The following is a 10,301-nucleotide window of genomic DNA, read 5'->3' as shown; positions in this document are numbered from 1 at the left end:
CGCATCGATCGATGAGAGACGGAGGCGAGCGGGGAGCGGTGAGCGGGCGAACGGCGCGCAGCGAGAGAACGCGCGACATATGACACCGTGCCGAAAAAGTTTTTGTCAACAAACACACCATTTTGCATGTCTGCCGAGTCCGGCCTTCCGCTCCTCCGTGCACTTATTGGCTCAGACGTTTTTCTTAATAATGCGATAATAATTACGGATTTTGTAAAATGGTATATAACTTTTCTTCTCAGTTTAACCCAATCTACTATAATCTTTGGAGTCGTCCATATCGAATCCGACACCCTGTATACAGGTCGAAATTTCTAATTGCAAATAACATTTCGACATTTTACGTAAAGATGGGTCGAATATTTAAATTCAAATCAGAAAGTGTAACGTTTGCAAACATTCTTGGGAGAAAAATGGGACTGTCGAATAGTTAAAAAGTCCAGAGAGCCTTTCTCCGTTTGTGTGCACGGTTTTAACGCTTTTAATACCCGCCGATGCGATGAATCGTCATGAATATGCGCATTAAGCTCACAGAAAATACGAATGGGAGCCCTCTTAATAGAATTTAATGTCATCAACCTCGCTTCAGCGTTGAACTTATGTGGGACGCGTGCGGAGTAATTAAATGTTCCGCGGCACAGTTGCAACTGCAAAATTAACGATTTTTCGCGCAGAACATTAAAACGCCCCTGTTAGAAGCGATAAGCGTATGTACAGCTGTTATTACATAATCACCCTGTGCACAAAGGTGCGAGATTTCTTTTGCTCAAAATCTCGCGCAGCTCCGGCAGCAGCATTTTCAAGCGGAGCCTGGCGGACGAATGCGCGAAATTGATCTGGAGAAATTAAAAGTTTCATGCGTGAAATAAGATAAATTCCTAGCTGCGCTCTCCTCAAGCGGAGAACGGCGAGTGCAATTTTCCGGAATCTATACCAGGGGAGGAATTTCATAAAAGTGCAATTTGTTCAATTTACCAACGACAGAATTTCGCGCGTGAGAAGCAAAAAGCGCGAAATAATAAAACGCCCGTTTTACCCCGGTTCCATAACGCATGTGGCGCAATGCATAATACCGCGCTTTGGATTGCATTTGTAATAGGGATAGCAATTTCGTGAATAATAATACGCGGCGCGCTCTCTTTACTTATTCACGCTTCTTCCCTCTCTCTCTCTTTTATTATTTAAAAATGGCGAAGCGAACGAACGAAAAACCGTCAAAGTAACGACATTCGTTTCAACGGTCGCATAAATGCTCTTTGTCCTGAAACTTCGAACCAGCCGGGATTGAAGTTGCACCCGCGGTATCGTATCCTTCCGTCCTCAAATTCCTCTAACCTCGGATTACGTTGCACGACAAAATGAAATTTCTCTTTCTACGGGCAAACGTTCTACGTCGACGGTCCTTATGGATTTCCAAACGCCAAACACAGTGGATAGCGTATAAAGAAAAGAAAAAAATTAACCAACGTGCAGCGCAAAATTCATCAATTTTCCTGTCTTCAATTTAAAAGAGCAAATACCGCCGCTTTTGTGACCGGCAACTTGCTCAATTCAATAACTATCGTTATCGTGAAAAGTTAGTAGTAACCCACAGTGTATCTTGCATTCCGTCCTCGTTGGGTTGGCTCTAGTTTAGTTGTACCTCGAAACTCTCGCCTCTACCGATCCTCAAATTTATGTATTACGTCCCAGGGAGCGGAATTGCACGGTCGGAACACTCGTCCTCGCGGGTTCCGACTTTCATAGTCACTGACGCTCCCAGGATTTGCCGTTCCGCCGCACGAAAAGCGGCATCGATTTCTTGGATTTGAATGCTCGGCAGTCCGGGCACGAATTTCTCGCGTCACACCCTGTCGGCCTCGCGACCCTTGTCTCGAGTCCTTTCCGAAAGATCCTCATGCCGCGCCGCGCTAAGAGATGTCATTTTCCCCTCGCAAGTCTGCCTTTTTATTTCACCGCGGAAAAATCTCGGTCATATCGACCGGCAGTCGAGCGGATCCAAATGTTATGCCAGTGTTTCACGATTAATATGCCTCTTGGGAGGACAAAAAGAAACATTCCCGTGACAAAGACACTTTTCTTTTCGGATTCTCGCTAAACAGACCGAGTGTTTGAAGTTTTAACCGTCGAGCATTTCCAAAAGTCTTGGAACAATTGTTCGAAACTGGTGCAACACTTCGGGGACTGTAGGATGTAAACCGATTCCAGGAAAATCGGCTTTCCTGCTTGGCTAATTAAATAATATTTAAAAATAATAAAATTCGTATGGCTCAAATGTGATGAACACAAATTTGAAGGAATAAAGGACTAAGAGCCGTGACAGGGTGTTAATGTCTAAATATTTCATATTTTAAATTTATTACGAAAAATGGCTGGGGTAACATTTTTCGTAATGAATTTAAAATATGAATTATTTTGACATTAACACCCTGTCACGGCTCTTAGGCCTTTATTCCTTCAAATATCTAAAAGCTTTACCTCCTTCCTTTTTAAGGCTTGACCGTTTATAGACTTCAGGACGCGTGGCAATTAATTTCACGAATGGAAAGAACGATTTCGCTGAAGCATATAAAAATTAGAGCAGATGCGTGCCTGAAAATAGTCATGTTGTGCTATCGAGATACACAGTAAAAAATAAAATGTTAATGTTAACATTTTTCATATGTCCCAAAAAGTCCACTCTAAATTTTAGGTTAAAATAACATTCGCGTGTGTTACTTTGTAACAAATGATAAATGTTAATTAACACTACCTCACATTTATGTTTATGTTCTTTTAAGCATGATGTAATAAAAACAAACGGGATAAGTAAACTGTACGAGTAGTTACAAGTCAGAATAGTTGAAATAATTTTTAAGAAGTGTCGGTATTACATGTTTCGGTTGATTTTGTGAAAAAGTTATGTTAAAAGAACTCAAAATAATATTCAAGTTTTAAATGACATACATAAAGTATCGGGTTATTACGTTAACGTAAATATAATAACGCATAAAAATATTACGAAAATCATAAAGTATTTGTTTCATGTTAATTTCACATTGAAATAATAGTCAAATCTTGGTAGCAGAAGAAAATTTTAACATTTAAATACACGATTTTTTTACTGTGTAATTATGTGGGACACGATAATTATGCTGCAAAGAGTTTTGATACTCTGGCAACCAGCGGGCGGGTCCGATATAATTATTTAGATAGAATCTAACATGGCTGTTTTTAAATTTGCATCTAACACAATTGTCAGACGCTTCATTCTTCCCGCGTAAGACTCTATTACGTCTTTTAATTCTCCGCTGATATATTAAAGTCTTCTTAAGTTCTTTACGCTGCGGATGGAGCGTAACCTTATTTTCGAAATCCGCTGGTTCTCGATCTTGCCGGCAAATAATTTTATATGGTTAGATTAGTTTTCAGCGTCTTTGCATCCCCGGGGTTTTAGATTGGTGCGTGTTTGTAATTTCAACGGCATCCTCGAACTCTTGTATGGACGGAGTTCTGGTAAGGCTGCATCCTTGTGTCGCAAACGAGAAGACGTTCTCGGCGCGGATTTCCGCTCGGCGTCTTTGTGGCCGGAGGCGGCCAATTTCCACCCCTTCGAGAGGTGGCACAGCGCCCCTCACGTTGACTTTGCAAATATTTAACCACTCCCACTCCCCGAGCTTATCCTTAGCCACTTCTCCGTCCAATTATTCTTCGTATCTGCCTTAGCGAGAAAGTTGTTTCGGATTTTTTAACATAGAAAGGTTCTCAGGAAATTGAACCTTTTTCAGCCCGGGAATAAAAAAAATTACAATTCTTAATACAAATTGTAATAATGCGAGGGAATGATACGTAAAGTAACGTAAAGTTAAATAAGACAACACAGGACGACCCGATAGGAACCAAGGAATGTATAACACTGCGCTTCGCCGAATGACGTTGCAAAAGATTCGCTCGATCGCATATAATTTTTATGGAGGCGAAAGATAATTCAGCGAGAGATAATTCGTATAGCTTCAGCGTTGGAAAAGAGTTTGTTAACGAGCATAACTACACGGTAAAGCGCGAAGGCGTTGTTGAATGCGGGAACGAAGGGGAATTTTCGCGAGGAGAAACTCTTTGCGCAGCTGCGCCCAGTTTCCGGAAATTCTCGTTAAAAAGTTCCTTTATTTCACCGTTTTCCCCCGGATTTTCCAATGTCCATCGCGAATTCCTTGTTGCGAGTTGCAAAATTGCACGATTTATGCGCGCAAGCGAGCTTGTCAAATAAATCCCGCTAATTAATTGTGTCGTTATTTATCGACTGACATTTACATTCTGCATTGATTTAGTTAATCACTAATTTGTCGAGATTTACAGAACTAACAAACTCATCCGGTTTTTTTTTCGCGGCTAATTAATTTCTCAGGCCGAGCTTATTTTGAAATTCATAAAGTAATTTATATGCGCCGTGTTTTTAAATTATTATAAAAATTGCTTTGGGTAATCGCAGAATGAAATATTCCGCGGTAATCAATTTAATATGATAATATCTTTTATGTGTAATTAATAAAGTAATAGAAATTATCAATTAATATAATAAATAAGCCGCGCTACGTAATTTAGTTAAAATGATAACGATAGACTGATGAGACCGTTTTATTCATTAAATATTACATACGAATAAAATTAAAAGATGGCCGTGAGTGTACTTATTGACATTCTCTTAAAATACGTGTTATTACATTACGTATTACGTTATATTTTAAAAACAACTTGTAAAGATTAAAAGCAAGGAAATATAGAAATTACCAACGTTAAGTAATTTGTACGGCAACTGTTAACAGCGTGGTGAGAAGAATCAATAATCCATAAACTGTAAAAGAAATTAGAAAAAATTACATTTGCAGCAGAAACGAGGTATTTTCAAGATATACACTTATAAATAAAAGATTATTTTAAATAATACTACGGAGCTTGACAACGAAGAAGAGAGAATGGAGAGACGAAACGCGCAGACAAAGAAATAATTTCGAATCGTGTCAAAGGAGCAATCATTTGAATCAATAATTATGCATTGGAATTGGAAGAATAATAACAAATTGTAAGAAGAGACGTAATTAAGTAATTGAAAAACTCGCAAAGATTAAGAACAAGTAAATATGTAAATTACTAGCGTTAAGTAATTTGTGCGCCAGGCTGTTAACAGCGGGATGAGAATAATCAATAATTCACTAAGTATAAAAAGAAATGAGAGAAAATTATGTTTGCATACACTTATAAATGAAACATTCTTTTAAATAATAACGGAGCTTGCCGATGAAGAAGAGAATGGAGAGACGAAACGTGCAGACAAAGAAATAATTTCGAATCGTGTCAAAGAAGCAATAATTATGCATTAGGATTAGAATAATAACAATAAATTGTAAGAGGAGAAGTAATTACGTAAGAAGAAAAGTAATCGAGTAATTAAAAAACTCGTAAAGATTTTGAACAAGTGAATATATAAATGACTAACGTTAATCTGTACGCCAGGCCGCTAACAGCGCGGGGAGAAGAGTCAATAATCCACAAACTGTAGAAAAATGAGAAAAAATTATGTTCGCAGCTAAGTATTCTCAAAATATACAGTCATAAATGAGACATTCTTTTAAATAATAGCGGAGCTTGACAATGAAGAAGAGAATGGCGAAACGTGCAGACAAAGAAGTAATTTCGAGTCGTGTCAAAGAAGCAACCATTCGAATCAATAATTATGCATTAGAACAATAACAATAAATTGCGAGAAGAGAAGTAATTACGAGCCGGGGGAAAAACGGGTGGATAAACCGCTCGATACACGAGCGCAGTGGTTTTCGGCCTAATCACCGAAACGCACAGGCGCCTCCTTTAAAGACGAGGGCGCCGATAGTGATGGATAGCTGAAAAAGAAGAGACGGCGGTCGAAGCCCGCGGGAGATGCGAGGAGCCCGAAAGCGCGAAACCCGGGATGGCGTAACTCGCGAATCCCGGATTCGAACCAACAAACTCCCGCCGGTCGGTTTCGAGGATCGATCCCGCCTGCCGTATCGACCACGCCGGGGGTGCACTTCCGCCCATGTCCTGTGCCGGAGTCCGGAGCGTTTGCGCGGGGCATGCGCAGCCGATGGCGAGCGTCGTCGCCTGACGCCAGTCTGTCGGGGGTCGAAGTGTCGGCTACATCGGTTCGGTTGGTTTTCGTCGCGTACCACGGCGTCCCAGCGGCGCTCTCACCCTTTCGCGGCGATACCGTGCCCACCCCGGGTCGAGGGATTCGCGCCGCGACGCGTCGACACCAGGCTCGACGTCGGTGTCGGTGCTGGTGCCCGCCGTCGGGGAGGGTGGCTTTAGTCTGCCGCGGCGCGACGGGGGGTAGTTTGACGAAGGGAAGAAACGCGGGGGCGGCCGCTTTTCCGACCCCGATACCACCTTCCTCGCGGATTTTTCGGTGCGCCTCTCTCGCGTTAGCTTCGCCGCGGGGGGGGCGGTTGAAGGGGGAGGGGGTGGTCTCGCGCTCCCGGCGAGAACACGGGGAACGGTCCGTCCGACGCGATTCCGACGAAACTTGAAATTACTTTGGCGCATCCGATAAATCGGGTCTTATCGGGAAACGATTTTCCCGACTCGGGCGAAGTTTGAAGAAATACTCCGGACGGGGGTTGCCGGCGCGGGACGCCGGGGGGGGCGGGAGCGGGAGGGGTTGGAGAGAGAGAGAGAGAGGAAGCCGGTGGATGCTCGTCGCGGAGCTATGCGCCGGAGGAATCCCGTACGGTGCAGTGCCTGATGCTGCGACGGGGGAAGAACGATGATCGCGCGCGACTATCGTCGTAGTCGCAGTGTTGTGTGGCCGATGATCGGAGATCGTCACTCGGTGCGAGCGATCGGTCGGGGGTGTGCGGGAATGTAATCGAGGATGATCCGAGATTCGTTTCTGCCCGCGTGTGCCACCGGGTCCGGAGATCCGCGGGAAATTCGCTGTTGATCAGTGGTGCGCGATTTCGATCTAACTGGGTTAATTGAAAATTCAAGCCGTCGACTCGGTCGCAAGAGTGTGCCGTCGGCGGAAGATTCGCATTCTGCGTTCGCGTGGAGACACTGGAAGGTTTAAATATAAGAGTGACGCGCTTCGCGTAACGCAACGGGAGCGAGGCGCTTCCCGGATGCTTCTTTTATTTCACCGTCACCGGTGCCGCGTATCTCTGTGCGTGTCTCTTTAAGCGTCCGGCGAGCCGGAGCAGCTAATGGATTTTCAATTCCGCATTTATCGATCGCGGAGAAAATCTGAGATTCTTTCATGCAAATAACGGTTTTGCGCGGCGCGTCTCGCCTTTCTCCTTTCAACAATTGGAGGCTGGATCGGTCCACGCTGAAGAGCCAAAGATCGTTCGCCGAGAAGTCGGTCTCGCTCTCGATCGTTTCGATGAGTCGCGAGATGAGAGCCGGGCGCGACTCTCGTTACCCTCAATCCGTCCAAAGGGATCTCGAATGAGAGATTAGGACGTTATTCCTCCTTCTCGCCGGGATGAAGCGAGTGGGCAAATATTCCAAGGGCGGCCTGCTGCTGAACGTGATTAGAGCCGGTGCATTCTATCTTTTTTGATACATTAAGCACGCCATCAGAAACGAGATCGTCTTCGTGTGAACGATAAGACGCGTGCGAGCCCCTTTTACATCAACGGACGCGCGAGTGTGGAGTCGCTGAGAGACCACAGGTCGCTCTCGTGGACGCCGATCGGGAAGAGATTCTCTCTTTCCCCGACACCGGAGGTACCAATCCGGACGCCGCGGTCCATCGGAAAAGTGTACGGTTACCTCTCCTGGTGTATAAATAAATAATTCTCCCATTGTTCTCGCCAGATGTCCAATGGTAAATTCACGACGATCCTGCCTGCGTGTAGAAAATCTTCATTGTTCGGCGAGGCAACGGGACGAGGAAGCGAATCCGGAGATCATTAAAACTTGCAACCCGATAGCGTGAAGCTGATAATAATTAAGTGTAAAGGATAACGATGACGTTTATAAGGAGGATGCGCCGGTTCTCGTCGCCGCGGCGACGGAACGACTGAGCTTGTTCAACATTTCTAAATATCCAATTAAATGTACTGCTGAAAGGATCGAACAAATACAGTCGCCGCAACTCTCCCGGGACGACTTAACTCAGGATGTCTCTCAGTCTATTAAGCTGCGGCCTTCCCTAGGTCAGTCGCATCAAAATAAGGACGACTCGCAATCATCTCCTTGTGGTTTAGATGAAAAAAAGATGTGATCGAAGACTGTCGTGACCAAGATCGACACGTTGGAAAAATCCTATCCGAATCTACTCTTCATCTTCATCGGTTTTCCTTCACGTCGTTTAAGCTCAAGCACACACATTAAAGACAATAGTTTCGTAGTGAAGTTACCAACTAGGACGAAGATGACCGTCTCCTTAAGCTGAGCCATCAAAAGAGCCACCGTCGGACAACAATAAACTTGTACTTCCGGTCGAGACCATCTCAAGTACATTGATTAAGTCAAGTAAAGCCCAACAGTCATCGAGCTGTCCTTCACTTTGAAGGAGACTGATGCATCCAGGGGGTGGACAGGCCTCTGGGAGCCACGAGATGGATCGGTTCGCGTACGTGCGCACCTCCGGCGGCGGTTAAGGCGGAAATAGTCGAGGACGAGGTGGACGAGTATGAGAGACGTCGGCGCGGCGAAAAAGTGATCGGCGGAGGTGACGCCGGAGCAGGAGGTGACGCCGAAGACGTCGGTGGTCGTGTCAAGATGACGTCGTCGGTCCTGGCGCTGCTCGGCCTGATCCTGGCGACCGCCGGTGCCGAGCTGAGCTCGAGGATCGTCCGGACTAAGTACGGCGAGCTGTCGGGCGTGATCGTGACCCTCGATCGATACCTCGAGGGTGTCGAGGTGTTCCGCGGCGTGCCCTACGCCTCGCCGCCGATCGGCTCGTTGCGTTTCATGCCGCCCGTCACCGGTGCCCTTTGGCAGGGCGTTAAGGTCGCCGACAAGTTCGGACCGGTCTGTCCGCAAAAACTGCCCGAACTCAGCGACAAAATGCCCAAGGGCAGGGCAGAGTACCTCAAGCGGCTGCTGCCCTACCTCAGGAACCAAAGCGAGGATTGCCTGTATCTCAACATTTACGCGCCGGTCCAAGGTAAACTTCCGTTCGTTTCTACCTTCCTCGGCGGTTTCGAAAAAGGGGAATTCAAATTCCCGAGAACATTGAAATTTAACCCATGCAGGAAAATTTGTAAACTGGCAAATTCTAATTAGAGAAATTTATTGCAAATGAGATTACCTCGGCCAGGGTTGGAACCTGGACCTCCCTACGCTCTAGGCGGGCGTCTCACCAATTCGACCACTTAGGCATGTATTAATGTTTAACAGGGGATCAACAGTTGGAAGAATTCTAAGTAAAATATAGTTGGGTAGCTATTTACAAACCTGACCGATAAGATTGAGAAATATTTGCGCCGCAAAATCTAATTTTAGAGAATATTACGAGACCTCTAAACGTCACGTAATGCCGACTTAAATTTGAAATGGTAATCTAGCCGATTCCCCGTCACGTTTGGACATAAAAAACATTTTCCCATTCAATCGCGTATTTATTATGAAAAACTGAATAAAAACACGGGACACACTGGAATTCATTTGCTTTGAAGCGACGCCCTTTGACACGCATCTAACTAGTAATCAAGCTGTAGATTACATTTCAGTTCGGACGGAAATCAAACGCAAAAGGATTTGAAGGATAAAGTTCTATTATCAGTATACAATTTTCCGCAGAAAGGGATTCGATAAACGCGTCCATCCATGGACAGATAATCCCGCATTGGTCGCAGTTTATTTTCCAGATATCCAATTTACCTGTGCAAATCGCAACACGCGATATAACGATCTCTTTTTTATTTCGCTTGTAAACTTGTAATCAACACAATAGTTACTCTGGGGCGTTTGCTATTGAGTCAAGTTGCGGGGCACCGACCCCGTTTTGCATCTCATTCGCCTTCAGCAAACGCATTCGGTAAAATGCTACTTCCGTCCAATTACAATACGCGATGGACATCCATTTCGCGCGGAGTGTCGCGTCCGAGCGCCAAGCTCACGCTTTTGTGACCGTGAAAGCGAGTGATATCACCGCTTCCGGCGGAAGTTAACGATCTTCCTTTCCCACGAATCAACTCGCGCATTTAACATGCAATTGCGCTTTTAAACACGCGTGTCGCGTTAAGTGCCGCGTCCAAATGCTATACTTGCACTCTGTGGGAGCAAAGACACCGCGAGGCACCGAAAGATCGTCGGCGACTTCTCCCGTCGATCGAGCG

The 10,301-nt window shown here is 45.1% G+C and overlaps 1 protein-coding gene across 1 annotated transcript in view; it reads left to right on the top strand.

Annotated features, from left to right (window-relative positions):
- Positions 1-8,610: 8,610 nt before the first annotated feature.
- Positions 8,611-10,301, top strand: part of LOC105561727 (neuroligin-4, X-linked) — a 163,862-nt gene continuing 162,171 nt past the window's right edge. Inside the window, exon 1 of the mRNA XM_012011964.1 lies at positions 8,611-9,127. Coding sequence (XP_011867354.1) covers positions 8,740-9,127 — 388 coding nt within the window. The 5' untranslated portion in view covers positions 8,611-8,739. The remainder of the gene's footprint in view (positions 9,128-10,301) is intronic.

This window comes from Vollenhovia emeryi, unplaced genomic scaffold (genome assembly GCF_000949405.1).
Source record: "Vollenhovia emeryi isolate VEMERY1.0 unplaced genomic scaffold, V.emery_V1.0 DF939202.1, whole genome shotgun sequence".
In the NCBI taxonomy this organism is placed as follows: Eukaryota; Metazoa; Arthropoda; class Insecta; order Hymenoptera; family Formicidae; genus Vollenhovia; species Vollenhovia emeryi.
Note: the sequence above shows the minus strand (reverse complement) of the source record. Positions and strands in the feature narration are given on the sequence as shown.